The sequence below is a fragment of the Vipera ursinii genome (genome assembly GCF_947247035.1).
Source record: "Vipera ursinii genome assembly, chromosome: 2".
NCBI classification, from domain to species: domain Eukaryota; kingdom Metazoa; phylum Chordata; class Lepidosauria; order Squamata; family Viperidae; genus Vipera; species Vipera ursinii.
Genome location: NC_139513.1, coordinates 11,356,211 through 11,378,434, shown reverse-complemented (window position 1 = coordinate 11,378,434; position 22,224 = coordinate 11,356,211). Strand labels below are relative to the sequence as shown.

At 46.4% G+C, this 22,224-nt stretch overlaps 1 protein-coding gene across 2 annotated transcripts in view; it reads right to left on the bottom strand.

Moving 5' to 3' along the window:
* Window positions 1-21,929, bottom strand: part of LOC310636525 (zinc finger protein 397-like) — a 39,654-nt gene extending 17,725 nt beyond the window's left edge. The window contains exons 1-4 of one of the 2 annotated variants that reach the window (XM_083356451.1): window positions 21,678-21,929; window positions 15,470-16,362; window positions 11,422-11,512; window positions 10,600-11,123 (exon numbers count right to left, since the gene is read on the bottom strand). In XM_083356451.1, coding sequence (XP_083212577.1) covers window positions 10,606-11,123; window positions 11,422-11,512; window positions 15,470-16,255 — 1,395 coding nt within the window. In that variant the 5' untranslated portion in view covers window positions 16,256-16,362; window positions 21,678-21,929 and the 3' untranslated portion in view covers window positions 10,600-10,605. Of the gene's footprint in view, window positions 1-9,782; window positions 11,124-11,421; window positions 11,513-15,469; window positions 16,363-21,677 lie in introns of those variants that run through there. The other variant, XM_083356450.1, reaches the window with a different exon arrangement.
* Between the last annotated feature and the right edge of the window lie 295 nt (window positions 21,930-22,224).

Sequence of the window (22,224 nt, the reverse complement as noted above, 5' to 3'; positions counted from 1 at the left end):
CTCAGTTCAGATCTTGCAAGCAATAAACCATGAGCTTTCCTGAACTCACTTGCCTCGTCTTCATTCCTGCGCCAAAGAACCCGCTACACAACAGGCAGTGTTTAATGTTTTATTGTGATGTATATCTAGGGGTGTGGGTCTATACATACGCTGTATGTAGTTTGTTTTAGGTGTGCGTCACGTATGTGTCTCACTTTGAGAGCGGGCAACTAAATTTCATTTTTGACGTGTGCCGTTGTGCCCACAGTAAAAAAAAAATGACAATTGAAGATTATCTTATCACTAAGCTGGCAGGAATAGCCAACACACCCCCAAGAAGGCAAGCTCAGGATCCAAAAAAGATCTTGACCAGACTTGAACAACGGGCCCTATCCCACAACATGAAATTCAACACACACACTGTCAGAGATCAAAAATAGATTGTTCTTTTTTATTTTAAATTTCGTGTTTTTTTTGTATCATTTAAATCCCAAGAAATGAAAACTGCAAATAACATGTACAGCAGTTTGAGAGGATTAAAAGGATTCAAACCCTTTGACTTTAATCCACCCAGGGGCCTTGATGACACGTGATTTAAAAATAGATCCATCGATCAAAGACAAAATTCCAAGGAAGGGACTCCAAATTTGGGACACTGCTTAAGAGACACCGAAAGTGAACGTTTCAGTGAAAATGAAAGCTGCCTCTGCAGGAGGAATCCCACCTTTCTGAAAGCTGAGCAGTCAGCATACGGTATTTAAACTCTGTTCCAGTGCAGTTTACAGGTGGTCCTCCACTTACGACCGCAACTGAGCCCAAAATTCCTGTTGCTAAGTGAGACATTCGTTAAGTGAGTTTCGTCCCATTTTACGACCTTTCTTGCCACAGTTGTTAAGTGAACCAGTGGAGTTGTTACGTTAGTAACACGGTTGTTAAATGCATCTGGCTTCCCCATCGACTTTGCTTGCCAGAAGATTGCAAAAGGGGATCACATGACTATCTGGATTACGTGTTCAAAAAAAAAAAAAAGTCAGTTACTCCCATGCACCAAAGACGCTAAAACTACAGTTTGTTTTGCAAAAACAACAACAAAAAATCTGATGCTCTTCTCCACAATCGCAGTTTCCAAAGAGAATCCCAAAGGTGCGTTTTCAAGAGGCAACTCTTGTATTAATACCACTTTACAAGGCCTTGGTAAGGCCACACTTGCAATACTGCATCCAGTTTTGGTCACCACGATGTAAAAAAGATGTTCAGACTCTGGAAAGAGTACAGAGAAGAGCAACAAAGATGATTAGGGGACTGGAGGTGAAAACATATAAGGAACGGCTGCTGGGATTGGGTATGTCTAGTTTAATGAAGAGAAAGATGGGGGGGACATGATAGCAGTGTTCCAATATCTCAGGGGCTGCCCCAAAGAAGAGGGAGTCAAGCTATTCTCCAAAGCACCTGAGGGCAGGACAAGAAGCAACGGATGGAAACTAGTCAAGGAGAGAAGCAAGCTAGAACTAAGGAGAAACTTCCTGACAGTTAGAACAACTAACCAGTGGAACAACCGGCCTCCAGAAGTGGTGAATGCTCCAACACTGGAGGTTTTCAAGAAGAGACTGGACAGCCATTTGTCTGAAATGGTATAGGGTTTCCTGCCTTAGCAGGGGGTTGGACTAGATGACCTCCAAGGTCCCTTCCAAATTATTATTATTATTATTATTATTATTATTATTATTATTATTATTATTATTATTATTATTATTATTATTACTCGCAACAAGAGACTCTTCAGTTCCTCTTCACTTTCTGCCATTAGAAAGAATACTAGCAGTCCACAGCTTACAACGTTTTGTTTAGTAGACTGTTACAGCACTGAAAAAAGTGACTTAGGATCGTTTTTCACACATACAACCTTTTCAGCGTCCCCATGATCATGTGATCAGAATTCAGAGGCTTGGCAACTGATTCGTATTTATGACAGCTGCAACGTCCCAGGGTCACGTCATCATTTTTTTCTGACAAGCAAAGTCAATGGGGGAAGTCAAGATGCATTGAACCATCATGTTACTAACTTAGCAACTGCTGCAATTCACTTAACAACTGTGGCAGGAACGTAAAATAGGCCAAAGCTCACTTTTCTGTCGCTAACCAAGATGTCTTGGTGAGCGACAGAAATTTTCGGTTCAATTGTGGTCATAGGTTGGGGACTACCTGTAGGTTATAGTAGAACACAATGGAATGGAATGGAATGGAATAAGGTAATGGTAAAGGTTCCCACGGACATGCGTGCTAGTCGTTTCCAACTCTAGGGGCCGGTGCTCATCTCCGTTTCAAAGCCGAAGAGCCAGCGCTTGTCCGAGGACGTCTCCGTGGTCATGTGGCCGGCATGACTAGACGCCAAAGGCGCACAGAACGTTGTTACCTTCCCACCGCAGTGGTCCCTATTTTTCTACTTGCATTTTTACGTGCTTTCGAACTGCTAGGTTGGCAGAAGCTGGGACGAGTAACAGGCGCTCACTCTGTTATGCGGCACTCGGGATTCAACCCGCCAAACTGCTGACCTTCTGATCGACAAGCTCAGCGTCCTAACCCACTGAGCCACCGCGTCCCCCATGAATGGAATAGATTGTAGTAAAAGACAATGCAACAGAACAGATTACAATGGAATCCAATGGGATGGAATGGAATGGAACAGATTGCCACAGAACACAGTGACACATAATTGAATACAATATAATGAAATGGTATGGTATGGAATAGAGTGAAACATAACCGAACAATATTATTATTATTACTATTACTGTTATTATTATTGTTATTACTACTACTACTAACAACAATAACAACAACAATAATAATATAAAGTTGGAAGGGACCTTGGAGGTCATCTAGTCCAACCCCCTGCTCAGGCAGGAAACCCTATACCAGGGGTAGGCAACCTCGGCTCTTTTATGACTCATGGACTTCAACTCCCAGAATTCCTGAGCCAGCATGGCTCAGCTTGGAAACCTCTCCCTTTCCCCTCAGCAAGGCTGGCTCAGGAATTCTGGGAGTTGAAGTCCATGAGTCGTAAAGCGGCCTAGGCCAGGGGTAGGCAACCTTGGCTCTTTGATGACTCGTGGACTTCAACTCCCAGAATTCCTGAGCCAGCATGGCTCAGCTTGGAAACCTCTCCCTTTCCCCTCAGCAAGGCTGGCTCAGGAATTCTGGGAGTTGAAGTCCATGAGTCATCAAAGAGCTGAGGTTGCCTACCCCTGCCCTATACCATTTCAGACAAATGGCTGGCCAGTCTCTTCTTAAAAACTTCCAGTTTTGGAGCATTCACCACTTCTGGAGGCAGGTTGTTCCACTGGTTAATTGTTCTAACTGTCAGGAAGTTTCTCCTTAGTTCTAGGTTGCTTCTCTCCTTGACTAGTTTCCATCCGTTGCTTCTTGTCCTGCCTTCGGGCGCTTTGGAGAATAGCTTGACTCCCTCTTCTTTGGGGCAGCAGGAAGAAGGAGAGTGCAAAACTTGGGTTGAAACTAAACATTAAGAAAACCAAGATCATGGCATCCGGCCCTCTCAATTCCTGGCAAATAGATGGGGAAGAAATGGAGGTAGTGACAGATTTTATTTTCCTGGGCTCCAAGATCACTGCAGATGGGGACTGTAGCCAAGAAATTAAAAGACGCTTCCTCCTGGGGAAGAAAGCCATGGCAAATCTAGACAGCACACTAAAAAGCAGAGACATCACCCTGCCAACAAAAGTGCATATAGTCAAGGCTGTGGTCTTCCCAGTTGCAATGTATGGCAGTGAAAGTTGGACCATAAGAAAGGCTGAGCACCAAAGAATTGAGGCCTTCGAACTCTGGTGCTGGAGAAGACTCCTGCGAGTCCCTTGGACTGCAAGGCGATCAAATCGGTCAGTCCTAGAGGAGATCAACCCTGACTGCTCTTTAGAAGGCCAGGTCCTGAAGATGAAACTCAAATACTTTGGCCACCTAATGAGAAGGAAGGACTCACTGGAGAAGAGCCTAATGCTGGGAAAGATTGAGGGCAATAGAAGAAGGGGACGACAGAGAATGAGGTGGCTGGATGGAGTCACTGAAGCAGTAGGCGTGAGCTTAAATGGACTCCAGAAGATGATAGAGGACAGCAAGGCCTGGAGGAACGTTGTCCATAGGGTCGCGATGGGTTGGACACGACTTCGCAACTAACAACAACATTCTGCTCCATTCCTTCCATTGCATTCTCATACATACTGGATTAACCCTTGAGAAAGAGAGCGGGCTGGCTCAACATCACGATTAAATGTGCGGCCCAGACTGGAGCTCCTCCGTCTTTGTGTGGTACAATTTTCCAGCGGCCATTTTTCTGTAGCAAAATTTCTTGGGGGAGAGTAGGCTGTCGGAGGCCTAAGAGAGTTGTGTGCAGAATTGAAGCCTGACTGAAGATGATATTAAGGGCCTGGAAGCTAAAACTTATTAAGAACAGTTGCAGGAACGGGACATATCTGGTTTAATGAAGAGAAAGGCCCGGGGGTGACACATTAGCAGTGTTCTAATATTTGAGGGGCTGTCGCAAAGAGCAGGGGGCCAACCTATTTTCCAAAGCGCCTGAAGGCCAGACAAGGAATAACGGATGCAAACGGATCAAGGAGAGATTCAACCTGGAAATAAGAAGAAATTTCCTGACAGTGAGAACAATCAACCAATGGAACAGCTTTGCCTTTTGTGGGTGCTTCATCACCGGAGGCTTTCAAGAAGAGACCGGACAGCCACTTGAGCAGGGGGTTGGACTAGATGACCTACAAGGTCCCACCCCAACTGTGTTCTTCTGTAAAGAGATGGGCTAGAATTTTGGCTCTTTTAGAGGTGGGACTTTTAAAGTAAAAATAATTTATGATCAGCCTAGCAGAAGCTCCACACGTCTTATTTTATAACTCATTTTTCCAAAAAATAAAAATAAAAAATGAGCAGAAGCACTCTTGTCCTCTTACTTCCCAGGGATAAAGACTTGCAGACAGGTGGGAAGGTAAAGCTCCAGCAGCTCAAAATGATGGCTTGCAGGACTTAAGAGCTTACCCACTTCTGAATTGGGGTGGGCAGTTTTTTTTAACCTGGAGACCCTCTTTGGGCCACGCTTGGGAGCTCCAGGAAACGTGGCCAGGGATGGCAGGCCACAGGAAATGGTAGGCCCAATTTCTGATCTACAGGTTGTCCTCAACTTACAACTACAATTGGGACAGGAGTTTCCACTCTTACAAAACAAAACAAAAAAAGCCACTCCTAGGACACAGCTCCACTCCTTGCCCTGTCCTAAAATATTAAATATTAAATCATGTAAATATTAATGTTGAATTTTAATCAAAAATTCAATTAGAATTTTAATTAAAAATGTAACTAAATTTTTTAATATGAACTACCAGATTAAATAGGGACGCGGTGGCTCAGTGGGTTAGGACGCTGAGCTTGTCGATCAGAAGGTCGGCAGTTTGGCAGGTCGAATCCCAAGTGCCACGTAGCAGAGTGAGCGCCTGTTACTCGTCCCAGCTTCTGCCAACCTAGCAGTTCGAAGGCATGTAAAAATGCAAGTAGAAAAATAGGGACCACTACGGTGGGAAGGTAACAGCGTTCTGTGGGCCTTTGGCGTCTAGTCATGCCGGTCACATGACCACAGGGACGTCCTCGAACAAGCGCTGGCTCTTCGGCTTTGAAACGGAGATGAGCACCGGCCCCTAGAGTTGGAAATGACTAGCACGCATGTGCGGGGGAACCTTTACCTTTACTTTACTAGATAAAATAGAGACGCGGTGGCTCAGTGGGTTAGGACGCTGAGCTTGTCGATCAAAAGGTCGGCAGTTTGGCAGGTCGAATCCCGAGTGCCGCGTAGCAGAGTGAGCGCCTGTTACTCGTCCCAGCTTCTGCCAACCTAGCAGTTCGAAAGCACGTAAAAATGCAAGTAGCAAAATAGGGACCACTACGGTGGGAAGGTAACAGCGTTCCGTGCGCCTTTGGCGTCTAGTCATGCTGGCCACATGACCATGGAGACGTCCTCGGACAAGCGCTGGCTCTTCGGCTTTGAAACGGAGATGAGCACCGGCCCCTAGTGTCAGAAACGACTAGCACACATGTGCGGAGGAACCTTTACCTTACCTTTACTATATTAAATATTAAATTATTAAATATTAAATACTTAATCAGTGGAACGACTTGCCTCCAAAACATGTGGGTGCTCCAACAAAGGAGGTGTTTAACAAAATTGGAGACCCATTTGTCTAGATATGGGCTAGTGTCTGTCTCCTGCTTGACCAGGGGGCTGGACTAGACCAGGGCTTTTCAACCAGTGGTACGGGTGCTAACATGAAGTACTAGATTAAATATTAAATTATTAAATATTAAACACTTAATCGGTGGACAGACTTGCCTCCAGAACTTGTGGGTGCTCCAACCACTGGAGGTTTTTAATCTACAGTTGAGTAAAAATGAAGCTGTGGTGCTGCTGGGAATTCCAAGTGAGGGGCGGATTCCCAACAATTGTGCGTTTTGGTTCTCCTGCGGGAAGACTGAAATTGCGCCTTGGCTGGAAAGATTTTTGGTAGGGGTAGCCTGTGGTTTTGAAGAGAAGGTTCAAGCCAGGTTGGCTGGAAGGTGAAGTAGACAAAATGTGCCCTGTCATCTTTCTTTTGTTCCTGCCAATAATTATGGAGCAAAAGAGTTGAAAGGGACCTTTTGAGGTCTTCTAGTCCACCCCCTGCTCAAGCAGTGAAGCCTATACAGTTAGTCCTTGAATTACCACTGTTTGTTTAATGACCTTTCAAAGGTACAACGGCACTGAAAAAGTGACTGTTTTTCACACTTAACGACCATTGCAGCACCACCGCCCCCGGTCACATGATCAAAATTCAGACTTTTGGCAACTGGCTCATATTTATGACGACTGCAGCGTTCTGGGGTCATGCGATCTATCTTTGGTGACCTTCTGACGGGGGAAGCCAGATTCACTTAACAACCGTGTCACTAACTGAACAACTGCAGTGATTCACTTAGCAGCTGTGGCAGGAACGTTCTTAAAATGGGGGGAAAACGTCTCACTTAGCAACAGGAATTTGGGGCTCAATTGTGGTCGTAAGTTGAGGATTGCCTGTATCATTTCAGACAAATGATATGTCCAGTCTCTTCTTGAAAACCTCCAGTGTTGGAGCATTCACAGCTTCTGGAGGCAGGTTGTTCCACTGATTAGTTGTTCCAAACGTTAGGAAGTTTCTCCTTAGTTCTAGGTTGCTTCTCTCCTTGATTAGTTTCCATCCGTTGCTTCTTGTCCTGCTTTCAGGTGCTTTGGAGAATAGCTTGACTCCCTCTTCTTTGGGGCAGCCCCTGTGATATTGGAACACTGCTATCATGTCACCCCTCACTCTTCTCTTCATCAAACTAGACACACCCAATTCCAGCAACCGTTCCTTGTATGTTTTAGCCTCCAGTCCCCTGATCATCTTTGTCGCTCTTCTCTGCACTCTAGAGTCTCAACATCCTTCCCGTCATCAAACTAGATTAGTTGTCCCCAACCCCCGGTCCATGGCCCAGTAACGGTCCATAGCATGCCAGCAACCGGGCTGCACAAACAAGCCCTATCCATGGGATGCAGACAGGACACAAAACCACACCCCTTCCGGTCCGTGGAAAAACCTTTCTCCACGGCACCAGTCCTCCATACATGTGAACGGTGCTGTGTTTAAGGAGGTAAGACTTCCGAGTGAACTTGGGGACTTCTGAACTGGACAACTAGACATTAGCAAAACAAGATTTTTGTGATCCAGAAATAGAGCTGCAGGGAGTCCTCGACTTGCGATCTCAACTGGGACCACAATTTCCGTTGCTAAGCTAGGTGGTTATTATTAAAGGAGTAGTGCTTGATTTCACAACTGTTTTTTGCCACGGTTTTGCCAAATCGAACTGTCGCTCAGATATATCATAAGTAGATTTCGAACTTGTCGTCCTCATATTTGTTAAGAGCAACGCTGTAGCTCAAGAGATCTCCTTTGATGCAGACGAACGTTAAGTTTGGGTGAAGTTTTCAACTGCTACACTACAAAATTTTGTTGCAGATCACTCTGCAACATGGCAACGTTTGAGATACTCACGGTGTTCCTTATCCTTCCCCTGTCAGCTTTCCCAATGGCTAAGTTCAGACATTACATTCAATCCTAGATCTTCGATAACAAACCACTTGTTGTGTTCACATAACATGCTACACCTAAACCATTTAAGATTGTTGTTTAAGGCACTGTTTCTCAACTACGGCCATTTTAAGATTTGTGGACCTCAACTCCCAGAATTCCCCAGCCAACATGGCTGGTTGGGGAGTTCCTGAAGTCCACTTAGCTTATATCCACCAAGGTTGAGAAACCTGATTTAAGATAATGGCCTGATTCCCACAATGCACTTGGACAATGGCTGGATTCCCCCAAGTGAGCTAGAAACAGAGATCTACGGCCAAGATCTTTTTCTGTTTACTGTCTGATTGCAAGACCGAGTTAACCTTTGGTTAAGCACAGGCAATCTTGACAGCAAGTGATTAACAAGCGTAAGAAAAAATAATAATGGCATGATTATTTAACATATAGAGAACTTTATTCATCCCAACCCCACTAAAGGCATCTTTACATTCACATTGTCTTTTCGAGACTTCAAAGGGGCCTGCAGTAGCCTTGGGAGCAGAACGCAAATTCAAGAATTTCCTGCTTTTCGATTTCACCCTGGTAAATTGTGCAGCCTCTTTCAACACCCTTGCGTGAACTCCCACCGGGAATAAAAGAATTTTTTTTTCCAGAAGGTGTACTGCTTGTCCAGATTTATTTCCAGCAAATAAAAGGGGAATAATTTCTCTAAAGAGGGGTGACAATTACTCAGAACAGACTAGAATCAGACTGCAAGCTTTTATTTTAATATATATGCATGGGGGCGGGGGGTGGGTGGGGAAAGAGAGAAACGTGGATTACATCTAGCAGGCTCTGAACAGAACGATGGAGAAAGGCAAAGGCCAGTGTTCCTCAAGCTTAGCAACTTTAAGATGGGTGGACTTCCGTTCCCAGGATTCTCCAGTCAACCATGCCGGCAATGGAATTCTGGGAGCTGAAGTCCACCCATGTTAAAAGAGGCAAGGGTGAGTTAACACTGCTCTCAATCGCTGACAGGAATAGTAGAAAGTTAGAGGGGTTGATGGATTGAGAGTTGGACAGATTACGATCCGGTCTGTGGAGACCCAGCTGAGCGGTTCTGCAGCGCCTCAAACTAAGGAGCCCCCCCCCAAACGCTACAGGATGAAGAACCAACGTTCCTCAAAGTTCTAGCTAGCTTTCCTTCTTCAAAGGGGCTCTTCTACGGAGGAACATTTTCCCAGCTCAACATCTTCCATTTTGAGAACCACGTGATCCCAGCTCTGCCAGCTTTCAGATAGTCACTGAAAACCTGGTTCTTCCCTCACGTACTGAGCAGAACGGGCCCTTGAGCTATCGGGATGCACCGATAACGCTTCTGGTGAAGTTTGTCCCTGGTGCCACAGAAGTTTCGATTTCTTTCTCGTTCTGTCGTGTTTTCTTTTCCTAGATTTTTGTGTGTGTGTGTGTGTGTGTGTGTGTGTGTGTCTGTGTGTTTTAACACTATGAGCCACTCAGTCACCTTGGGAAAGGGAGGTGATCGTATCCCTTGAACAAAATAAACCAGCGTTTCTGAGCCTCGGCAACTTTAAGAGGTGTGGCCTTCGACTCCCAGCATTCCCCAGCCGACCATGGGAATTCTGGGAGTTGAAGGCCACACCTCTTAAAGACGCCGAGGTTCAGAAACACTGAAATAGACCAAATAACCAAGGAAAAACTGTAAAGGTGAAATGGCTATGGAGTGGGGTGGTGGTGGGGGGAGGAAGTCTCATTCCCTGTATCATCTTAGTAGTCTGCTCAGATTAACATGAGTGAATTTGGTTCGCTCAGATCGGGGGTCCTTTTATGGCTGAGGAATTCTGGGAGTTGAAGTCCACAAGTCATAAAAGGGCCAAGTTGGAAGACCCCCTGACTCAGATGGATGCTGGAATGTTTCTATTCTCCATGGAACAGCTTCCCTCTTCTCTTCTGGCAGCTGTTCTTTGTGGAATGATATGCTAACTGGAATATACCGTCTCTTAAGTTATATTTAAGATTGTCTACGCTGTTATATAGAAACATTTCAGCCTTCCAAACAGACGTTTGAGATTTAAGCTTTGGCATATAAGACATCTTCCCTCCCATTTTCACAGATGAAATATCCCAAGTGACAAAGCTATCGGCCAATTGTCCCAGAACTGTGTTACGGCATCCTGCAACTCAAAAGGGAGTGAGGTGAAAACAGACTGACATCTAATCCAAGATTCGTGTGATCTCTCCCTCCCCCCTCTCTTGTGCATTATGAGCTCCTCCCCCCCCCCAAATTTATGAAACGCTGGAGGACTCCTCTCTGTGGTGCATCCTAGAATAACCTTTCCCTAAGGTCTGAGCATTTCCTGGGATTCCCAACGCGCTCCCTGAGAACCATAAAGATGGGAAGGATAGTCGAATCCCCCTTTTCGACTCGGTTTTCCCACAGTACCGATTTTCTACGCGCCCGTCTTTTTTTCCTCACCAACTGCTATGTTGATCCTCCGTACATGTGAACGGCGCTGTGTTTAAGGAGGTAAGACTTCCGAGTGAACTTCTTCCCACATTCCAAGCACTCATGGGGTCGCTCCCCCGTGTGGATGCCCTCGTGACGTTTAAGATTCGACCTACGACTGAATCTCCGCCCGCAATTCAAACAGCTGTATGTTTTTTCTCCCGGGTGGATTTTCTTTTGCTTGGTGAAGTTTGATTTATGGTAGATACTCCTTGCGATAATGCTGGAGGCGCTGTACTTCTTCACGATGGGCATTTTGGACTGGCCGAGCTCCCGGTAACTTCCTCGGCAAGGAACCGCACTATCGCCCATCTCCTTGGGAAGAAATTTCTGCGGCCAAATTAGTCTGTCTTGGCTTTGGGGAAGGTTTTCCTGCTCGCCGAACGGAGCCCCCTGCTCCTCCGCTCTCCCGCCGAGCATCTCGTGTGACGCTTGGGGCTCAGAATTCTCCAAGGCGTATTTCTCCACTTTGTCGACGCATCGACTCCCTTCACCTACCGGGAAATGAAAAACAAAAGCCAAAATAAATCCAAAATAAAAACCTTTAAGGCAGGGGTAGGCAACCTCGGCTCTTTTATGACTCATGGACTTCAACTCCCAGAATTCCTGAGTCAGCCTACCCCTGCTTTAAGGAAAAGGTTTTGGAGCTGTTTGGCAGGGATGGTCAAGGGAAGAGAGCTGAAGAAGGAAAGGGGACGGAGTTAAAAAATTTTAAAAAAACCCACCCAAAGGAATTGCACTGCATCCGAGTATTCAGCCACTGGCTTCAACTCATCCATTTGCGTCACTCACCGGCCTGTCCAGTGTTCCCCTCGTGATTAGCCTCCCTGAACAGCTGTCCCTTCCCACAGTCCTCTGCAGCGTCCCTCACTTCCTTGAGCATCTGGAAACAGGAGAAAAACATCTGTTTCAACAGGAGGGAAGAGCGACGGAGAAGAGGGGTGTTGCATGGCAATGTCCAGTCAGGATGGGCTAGATCAGGGGTAGGCAACCTCGGCTCTTTTATGACTCGTGGACTTCAACTCCCAGAATTCCTGAGCCAGCCATGCTGGCTCAGGAATTCTGGGAGTTGAAGTCCATGAGTCATAAAAGAGCCGAGGTTGCCTACCCCTGGGCTAGATGGAAAAGGGTCAGGACCAGGAATGGGAGAGGCCTAGTTCTTTTTGCCCCAGCCACAGGAATTAACTAGATAGGGCTGGTCTCCGTCTCCTTGTAGAGAGTCGGGAAGGAGTCGGGAAGATACGCAGGAATTGTTCCCTAGGCGAAAGGGGCTGAACTATTTTTTTTTTAAGTCCGGAACAAGCTAACACATTCAGAAGCAACTCAGATACATTCCTCCCTCATTCATTGAATTCGGAGGAGGAGGAAGAAGGTGGTAGCTAGGTGGGTATTGTCAAGACTGATTCACCCTTTCGCCTACATTTTCTCCCTGGCTCACAGCTGGACCAAAAAAAAAAAGGGAAGAGATTGTGGAATGGAATGCAAAGGTGGGAGGGATGGTATCTAGGCAACCGAGGCGTCTTAGGAAGTTTGCAAGGACCAAGTGTGGCTAGCTGTTTTCTCCTAAGACAGGGGTCGGCAACCTTAAACCCTCAAAGAGCCACTTGGACCCGTTTCCCAGACAATAAAATAAAATAAAATAAAATAAAATAAAATAAATAAAATAATAAAATAAAATAAAATAAAATAAAATAATAAAATAATAAAATAAAATAATAAAATAAAATAATAAAATAAAATAAATAAAATAAAATAAAATAAAATAAAATAAAAATAATAATAAAATAAAATAAAATAAAATAAAATAAAATAAAATAATAAAATAATAAAATAAAATAAAATAAAATAATAAAATAAAATAAAATAAAATAAAATAAAAAATAAAATAATAAAATAAAATAAAATAAAATAAACAAACAAACCTTTATTGTCAAAGTACAAGATGTGTACATTGAGATTAGCTGAGCCTCCCCCCCCCGTGCTCCCTCCCCCCCAACACACAGTGACAACAAACCCTCCATCCTACCACACCATGTGAACCAACCAAAAGAAAACACTGGGAGAATAGAGGCTGCTGTGTATGAGTTCTCTCTCTCTCTCTCTCTCTCTCTCTCTCTCTCTCTCTCTCTCTCTCTCTCTCTCCCCCCACTCTCTCCCTCTCTCCGATCTTCTGCTCACCTGGTAAGCTGAGAGAGTGGAAGAGAGAGAGAGAGGGGGAGAGAGAGAGTAGGAGAGAGAGGAGAGAGAGAGAAGGAGAGAGAGAGTGGATAAGAGAGAGGGAGAAAAAGGAAGAGAGAGAGAAGAAGAGAGAGTGGAAGAGAGAGAGTAGAAGAGAGAGGAGAGAGAGAGAAGAAGAGAGAGAGAGGAAGTGAGGAAGAGAGAGAGAAGAAGAGGGAGAGAGTGGAAGAGAGAGTAGAAGAGAGAGAGGAGAGAGAGAAGAGAGAGGAAGAGAGAGAGTGGAGGAGAGAGAGAGAGAGAGAGGAAGAAAGAGAGAGAGAGAGGGAGAGAGAGAGAGGAAGAGAGAGAGAGGAAGGAAGAGAGAGAGAGAAGAGAGAGGAAGAGAGAGGAAGAGAGAGAGAAGAGAGAGAGAGTGGAGGAGAGAGAGAGAGGAAGAGAGAGAGGAAGAAAGAGAGAGAGAAGAGAGAGAGGGAAAGAGGGAGGAAGAGAGAGAGAAGAGAGAGTGGAGGAGAGAGAGAGAGGAAGAGAGGAAGAGAGAAGAGAGAGAAAAGAGAGAGAGAAGAAGAGAGAGGAAGAGAGAGAGAAGAGAGAGAGAGTGGAGGAGAGGAAGAGAGGAAGAGAGGAAGAGAGAGAGGAAGAAAGAGAGAGAGGAGAGAGAGAGGGAGAGAGAGAGGGAGCCTCTATTCTCCCAGTGTTTTCTTTTCTCTGGGAAACACACACACATACACAGAGAGAAAGAGAGAGAAGGGAAGCGCAAGTGCCTTCCTTTGTCTCTGTCTCTGTCTCTGCAAATGGCGGAGGATGACTGGGAGCTGCAGGAGAAGGATGAAAAAGCCACATGCGGCTCCAGAGCCGTGGGTTGCCGACCCGTGTCCTAACAAAATGAACGGAAGCGATTGGTGAACATATTGGACTGTGGGTGGATCAGAGGGAAATGGGAAAATAACTATGTCAGGGTTTGCACGGGAAAACCAGAGCTGGTTTGGCTTCTTCTGTGCCAATGTAGATTTTCAGTAAAGTATGAATACTTTTGGTAAAATCATGTCCCAGGAGTTTTTTTTTCCTGGAAATGCCAGCTGGACAAGTTGACAGTATTTTCCATATTGAGTCCACGATGTATCCCTGAGGAGCTGCAATGATCTGTGGGAATTCCTCCTTGAGAGACAGGAGGAGGAAAAGCCACATCCAGGGTAACAGTGCAGGTAGTCCTTGACTTACGTTGCTCTTCTTTTAGGAACCAAAGTTAACGTGACATTTTTTTACACTTACAACAACTGCAGCATCCTCATGGCCATGTGATCGACATTCAGATGCTTGGGAACTGCTTCACGTTTAGGACGGTTACCTTTTGCGACCTTCTAATCAGCAAAGTCCACCGGGGGTGGGGGTGGGAGCCAGATTTAACGACCAGGTTACTAACTTAACCATTGTAACAAGAAATGGTTTGCAAAACGGGGCAAACCCCACTTTACAGCTGTCTCGCTTAGCAACGGAATTTTTTTTTGTCTCAGTTGTGACCATAAGGCGAGGACCACCTGTATAATAAGACTAATAGAGACACTTCTCAGCCCACCAAAAAGGGACCCTCTTCCCAACCCCTAGAACAGACATGTCAAACACAAGGCCCGGGGGCCCGATCCGGCCCACGAAGTGGTTTCATGTGAAGCCATCCTGGAAACAGTGAGGGAACGGCCCCCACTGCCTTGGCCCTGGCCCAGAGACCCTCCTCCTGCCAGAGACCCTCAGATCTGTCCCACTCCTGCCCAGGCCCCCATAGGCACCCTTGATGCGAACGATGTAGAGCTGGCCACGCCCACCCAGTAGGCCATACACACTCTAGCCACGCCCACCCAGTAGGCCACTCCCACCCTGGCCATTACCCACCCAGCCCCTTGAGGGCAACCGCAATTGCTGATGCGGCCCTCAATGAAATTGACACCCCTGCCCTAGAAAGTAAAGGCACGAGGGGGGAAAATATACTTTGAGACTAGCAAGATTCAGTTTACTGGAACCATGCAAAAAAAAAAGTGGTGTTAATCAACACGGTTTGTTGCGTAGACTAACTCGAAGGACTGACATACCCTGAAATCATGTTAAAAAGGTAAAGGTTCCCCCGCACATGCGGGATAGTCGTTTCCGACTCTAGGGGCCGGTGCTCATCTCCGTTTCAAAGCCAAAGAGCCAGCGCTTGTCCGAGGACGTCTCCGTGGTCATGTGGCCGGCATGACTAGACGCCAAAGGCGCACGGAACGCCGTTACCTTCCCACCGGAGTGGTCCCTATTTTTCTACTTGCATTTTTTACGTGCTTTTGAACTGCTAGGTTGGCAGAAGCTGGGACGAGTAACAGGCGCTCACTCTGCTACGTGGCACTCGGGATTCGACCCGCCAAACTGCCGACCTTCTGATCGACAAACTCAGCGTCCTAACCCACTGAGACACCGCATCCCTCAACATGAAATCATGTTAGGTAATTGCAAATTCTGGATTCAGCATTCTGTCCGATTCTGAATCCTTTTGATGGCGCAGCTATCAGTCCCAAAGTTTGACTCACACCTCATGCTTCACAAACCTTGTTCGATCTGCAAAGGAAGGGCGCCAAAGCTGTGTCTGTGTGTCTGTGTGTGTGTGTGTGTGTGTCTCCCCAACTGTATCTCGCCTTACCTGCTGCTCTTGATGCGGAACTTCCTCTTGCATTTGCAGAAAATCCTCAGCCAGGGACACCGCCTGAATGCAGGTCTCCGGGCTATTTCCACGGACCCAGCTCTGGATCTCGGGAGGCAGGATGGCCAAAAATTGCTCCAGGATCAGCAACTCCAGGATCTGCTCCTTGGAATGGTGCTCCACTTTCAGCCACTGATGGCAAAGTGCCTGCAGCCGGCTATACGCCCCCCGTGGGCCCTCGGTCTCCTGGTAGCAGAAGCGGCGGAAGTGCTGGCGCAGCTTCTCGCGGCAGAGGGCATCCCTGTGCAAGATGGCCGCCTTCACTTTCCCGTAATCCTCTCTCTCTGAGCTTTCCAGATTGCAGTATGCTTGCTCGGCTTCCCCTCGGAGGGCGGGCAGCAGCCGGGATGCCCACTCCTCCTTGGGCCAACGGCAGGCCTCGGCCACCTGCTCGAAAGAGGCCAGGAAGGCCTTGGCATCATCCCAGGGGGAGGGCTCCACCTGGGCCAGGGACACAACCCCCCAGGGCTGCTGGGATTCAGACATCTTCAAGAATTCCTGCCACTGGGCTTCCCACTGCTGAGAGAGGAGGTCTGGCTCCTGTTTTACCAGTTGCTCCGTTCCTTCAAGCCCTCTGCAGCCCTTCCTGTCTCCTCCTAACTCCTCGCCTGACTTGGAAGCCACTCGGCCCAGATCCTGCCTTTTGAACCCTGGCTGCATCCACTTCTCCAAAGCGGTTTGCAATTGCAGGCTGAATCCCGTCCGGGGCACTTCTCCGTCGGCCATCAGCTTTGTGGCAACGTATAGCAGGACTCTCTCCACTGAGACGAGACACAGAGACAATCCCTGCTGGGAAACCTGCACAGCGGACGGCCAAATGCCTCTCTGGCGTTCTGCGGGGGACAAGAGATGGCGCCTCAGTTTCCCAACAGACAGACAGACAGACACTTCTAACAGCCCCCCGTATTCTGAAGTCACCCTTCCATCCTCCCCAAAGGAGAGAAACAGGTGTCCAGAGTGAGTCTAGTCTTGAAGCTGCCATACCTAAAAGATGAAGCAGGGATGTAACCCAAGACAGGGAAGAAAAGCCAGCGATCTCCTCTAAAACAGGGCTTTTCAACCTTTTCACCCACTGTACCACTTTTAGGATATACGGCAACATCCGAGTACCACCCGTCGCCTAGCAAGGTGTCAAAAACTTGATGACCAAAAAAAAAAAGAGGAAAAAAGTGATGAAGTACAGGTAGTCCTCGAGTTACAACAGTTCGCTTAGCGACTGTTCGAAGTTACAAAGGCACTGAAAAAAGTGCCCCCCCTCAAGCCACAGCCGAGCAAGACGCCTGCCTGCCCGCCCGGCGGCGCTCTTCCTCCTGTCCGAGGTTTTCATTGCTGTGAGCATTTCTGTTGAGGATTGGCAGCGGGGGTGGGGGGGGTGTTTGGTTTTTATTCCCCTCCCCCATCTGCTGGGTGGTTGCAGCAGGTTTTGGTCACTTCACATGACCCTGGGACACTGTGACCGTCATAAATATGAATCGGTTGCCAAGCAGCTGAATGTAATTCACAAGACCCTGGAGATGCTGCAACATTCCAGCTGATCGGCGCTTCTTCTGGGCTCAGCAGAAGCACCGGGATCAGCGCCAAGCTCCAGCTGGAGCCTGGCACTGATCCTGGTGCTTCCGCTGAGCCCTGACAGCCCTGCAGCTCCAGCCATCTCTCGCTCAGGCTTGTGCGGTGCTGCCACTGGTTCAGCTCATTCCCCTCCCCCGCTACCACTTTTCTAGGATGGTCGCGTACCACCTGGCAGGGGCCAATGTACCACAGGTGGTACCCGTACCACTGGTTGAAAAGCCCTGCTCTAAAAGATCCCTTTCGGGGAGGGAGGTAAGAAGGAACCAAGTCTTTAAGGAAACAAAGGGGGGAGGAGAAAGTCACCTGAGCGGGACAAAAGAAGTTGGGCCTCAGCACGAGGTAACCTCCTCCCTCCCTCAAATCTCATCAACCTTGTAAATCAGGGGTCTTCAAACTTGGCCCTTTTATGACTTGTGGACTTCAACTCCCAGAATTCTCATACATGCTGGCTGAGGAAATAATAATAATAATAATAATAATAATAATAATAATAATAATAATAATAATTATAATAATTATAATAATTATAATAATTATAATAATTATAATAATTATAATAATAATAATAATAAAAAGTTGGAAGGGACCTTGGAGGTCATCTAGTCCAACCCCCTGCTCAGGCAGGAAACCCTATACCATTTCAGACAAATGGCTGTCCAGTCTCTTCTTAAAAACCTCCAGTGTTGGAGCATTCACCACCTCTGGAGGCAGGCGGTTCCACTGGTTAATTGTTCTAACTGTCAGGAAGTTTCTCCTTAGTTCTAGGTTGCTTCTCTCCTTGACTAGTTTCCATCCGTTGCTTCTTGTCCTGCTTTCAGGTGCTTTGGAGAATGGCTTGACTCCCTCTTCTTTGGGGCAGCCCCTGAGATACTGGAACACTGCTATCATGTCACCCCTCACCCTTCTCTTCATTAAACTACACATACCCAATTCCAGCAACCGTTCCCGATATGTTTTAGCCTCCAGCCCCCTAATCATCTTTGTTGCTCTTCTCTGTACCCTTTCTAGAGTCTCGACATCTTTTTTACATCGTGGTGACCAAAACTGGATGCAGTATTCCAGGTGTGGCCTTACCAAGGAATTATAAAGTGGTATTAGTACTTCACGCAATCTTGATTCTATCCCTCTGTTAATGCAGCCTAGCACTGTGTTGGCTTTTTTGGCAGCTGCAGCACACTGCTGGCTCATATTGAAGTGATTGTCTACTAAGACTCCGAGATCCCTGGGAGTTGAAGTCCACTCCTCTTACAGTCCATATCAGGGGTCTTCAAACTTGGCCCTTTTATGACTTGTGGACTTCAACTCCCAGAATTCCTCAGCCAGCCAGGCTGGCTGAGGAATTATGGGAATTTATTTATTTATTTATTTAAATTTATATGCCGCCCTTCTCCCAAAGGACTCAGGGTGGCTCACAACAATAAAAATTAAAAAAAGAAAAAACATGGAATGAAAAGGTTAAAAAGAATTAACATGACAATTTAAAATCCAGTAAAATCTAATTAAAATACATAGTCAGTCCAGATCCGCTTGTTGAAACAACCAAGTCTGCAGGTCACGGCGGAAGGACCGAAGGCGAAGTCCACAAGTCTTAAAAGTTGCCAAGTTTGAAGACCCCTGTTGTAAATCAACAAGGGAAAAGCAGCTGCCATCTTGCCAATCAAGACAGCAAAGCACGGATTTGGGGGCATGGGGGGACATAAAAGGGGTCCTGAAGCCTGTCGACGCATGCTGCTAGTCCTCAACTTACAACAGCAACCGAGCCCCCAATTTCTGTTGCTATAAGCGAGTTTTGCCCCAGTTTGCGATCTTTTGCCACAGGGGTTAAGTGAATTTACTGCAGTTGTTTAAGCGAATCATGCGGTTGTTAAGCGAATCTCGTTGACTTGGCTGTTGAAAGACGGCTGGGAAGGTTACAAAGGGTGCTCACACGATCCCAGGACAGTGCAAACGTCATAAATACATGCCAGTTGCCAAGGAGCCGAAGTTTGATCGCTATGATCGTGGGACTGTTGCAACGGTCATAAGCGTGAAAACTGGTCATCAGTCACTGTAGTGCCCTTGTAACTTTGAATGGTCACTAAATGAATGGTTGTAAGTTGAGTCCAACCTATATAGGCAATTGTTTTGACTTATGGCCATTCATTCGGCAAGCATTTGAAGTCACGCTGGGAACCGAACCAGCGGTACTTATGACCATCCTTGGAGTTTCACGTTTTGCAGTATCCCATGGTCACATAATCACAATTTCGGATGTTTCCTGGGTGGATTCCCTCAAGCAAAGAACAGGCAAGCCGGCAGAAAGTCACAATCATGTGAGGTCCTCACTTAACAACCCACATGCTCCAAGCTCTTCAAACTTGGCCCTTTTATGACTTGTGGACTTCAACATCCCCATGATCACATGACCATGACTCTTATTTATTTATTTATTTATTTATTTACTTACTTACTTACTTACTTACTTACTTACTTATTTATTTATTTGGTTTATATACCGCCCTGTTCCCAAAGGACTCAGGGTGGTTTACAAGGCAAAATTTAAAAACAATCCAATATAAAATTAAAAATAAATTAAATTAAGTCTAGCCGCAAAAATTAAATCACAATTTAAAAACATTAAACCCCTCAGTCCAGGTTTGCAATATCCTGGGGTCCTGCAATTACGTTTTGCAACCTTTTGACAACCAAAGTCAGTGAAGGAAGCCAGATCCACTTAAAATCTTACTTACTTAACATCTGCAATGATTCACTTAACAACTGAGGCAAGAAAGGTCATAAAACAAGGCCAAACCTCCCTTAAGAAATGAGCAACAGAAATGTGACAACAGCAGCAAGACATATTTGCCCAATATTGGGGGAAAACGAAGGAGGAAACAATTTTTTAAAAAAAATACTAAGACCCTGGGGAAATGGACAGACGCGGTTTTGAGATTGAAAAAGAAGAAACAGAATTTTTCCAAATGTGGGACTTATTTTACCCACGGTTGGAGAAACGAACAAGGGATTTGGAATTTCCTTTGCATCAGCGAACAATGAACTCAAGACGACACACGTTTTCTGGAACAAGCACCACCGTGGAATTGTATTTTTTTTTTAAAAAAAAATCAAATCAAAACTTAGAGCCTTGGTGGAGCAGTGGGCTAATGCCTCCTTAAGTAACACCAGCTGCCTGCAACTAGTGCAGGTTCGAGTTCCACCAGGCTCAAGGTTGATTCAGCCTTCCATCCTTCCCAGGTAGGTAAAATGAAGACCCAGATTGTTGGGGGCAATTAAGCTGACTTTGTAATAATGCCGCTTGGGGTGTGTGTGTGAAAGCCCTAATAAGCAGGCATATACATAGAATGAAGGCTACTGCTAAGCTTGTAAGCCGCCCTGAGTCTTCGGAGAAAGGGCGGGATATAAATGGAATTAAAATAAAGAAAAGAAAAGAAAAGAAAAAAGAAAAATAAATGAAAAAAAGAAAAAAAAAGAAATGTTGGGCTCCACTGCGGTGGTAATTCGAGGACTTACCCGCCTTCGCACAACACCTTAAACTTTGCTTGGCAAGCCTTTCGCGGGGGGTGGGGGGGGCTTGGCATCTCAGGCCAACCCCTTTGGATATGGGATTATGGTTATGGATATGGGATTATGGTTATGGATATGGGATTATGGATATGGGATTATGGTTATGGATATGGGATTATGGATATGGGATTATGGATATGGATATGGGATTATGGTTATGGATATGGGATTATGGTTATGGATATGGGATTATGGTTATGGATATGGGATTATGGTTATGGATATGGGATTATGGTTATGGATATGGGATCATGGTTATGGATATGGGATCATGGTTATGGATATGGGATTATGGTTATGGATATGGGATTATGGATATGGATATGGGATTATGGTTATGGATATGGGATTATGGTTATGGATATGGGATTATGGTTATGGATATGGGATTATGGTTATGGATATGGGATCATGGTTATGGATATGGGATCATGGTTCAAAATACTGGCTTGACCCTCAAAGGTAGGAGTTTTCGTTCTTTTTCTTCAGAAGCTCAAGGGGGCAGAGAAAGCACCCCAGCCTCTACCCACCCCCACCCCCACCCCCCCAAAGAGAAGGACTGGCCCAGAGGACCCCAAGAAACTACCATGGCTAAGAGGGGAGGGGGCTAGAATTGGGTACCCCCCCACACACTCCTTCCCCAACAATCTGGGTCCACACTCTGGGGCTGAGAGGGAGGGGTCGGCCCCAAGGGTCCCCAGTAGCTTCCATGGCTGAAAACTGGGGGGGGGGGAGAGAGAAACCAGACCCTGCCCACCCACCCCCCAAATTAAGACGTGAAATGTTAGAGAGGGTGGCAACTCCGCGACGCAAACCTCCTCCGCCTCTGGGCTGCTTTAGGTCTTAGGAAGTGCATGCAATCCGTCCCGGCATTGCTTCAGGACTTTCCCGGGGTGGTGGTGGGGGGGTTGAGGGCAGTCGATCCCATTGAAATCAATGGGGGCTTCTCACGTTACGCCCGTCGAACCCTTTCAAACGCCTTTTCCAAACCCTCCTCCGATCGGCCGCCACTCACCCGGATCCCTGCGGTAGAAACCTCCCCGGGGGGAGGGTGGAAAAAGAAAATAAAATAAAATAAAAATAAAATAAAACGAGGACGCCTCCCCCACCAGGAAGTGGAGCTCGCCGCCAAAGGCAAAGAAGCGTGAAATAATAATATACAGCCGCTTCCGTGGGAGGGGAAGCCGGGCAGGAAAGGGCGAGGCTGGGAAGAGTCAACTAGGCGTTTGCAATGGCTTCTCTCCACTTTGCAGAGCTCCTTTGTGTGTGTGTATGTGTGTGTGTGGGTTTGTGTGTGTGTGGTGGTGGGGGGTTTGTTATGTTTGCAAAGTTTCCCCTCCCCATCCCCAGAACGGGGTCCCAGTGTCGAAAAGGTGGGTTTTATTTTGTGGTTTTGCGGGGAGGGGGGCCCTCCTCCTCCCTTCGTTTTTGCTCAGCTGGCTCTTTGCAAAAAAGGGAAAAGGGAAAAAATTAAAAATAAAACAAGGAAAATGCCTCCGGGGGAAGGCGCCTGTTTGTGTTTGTGTGTTTGTTTCTCTCTCTCTCTCTCTCTCTCTCTGTGT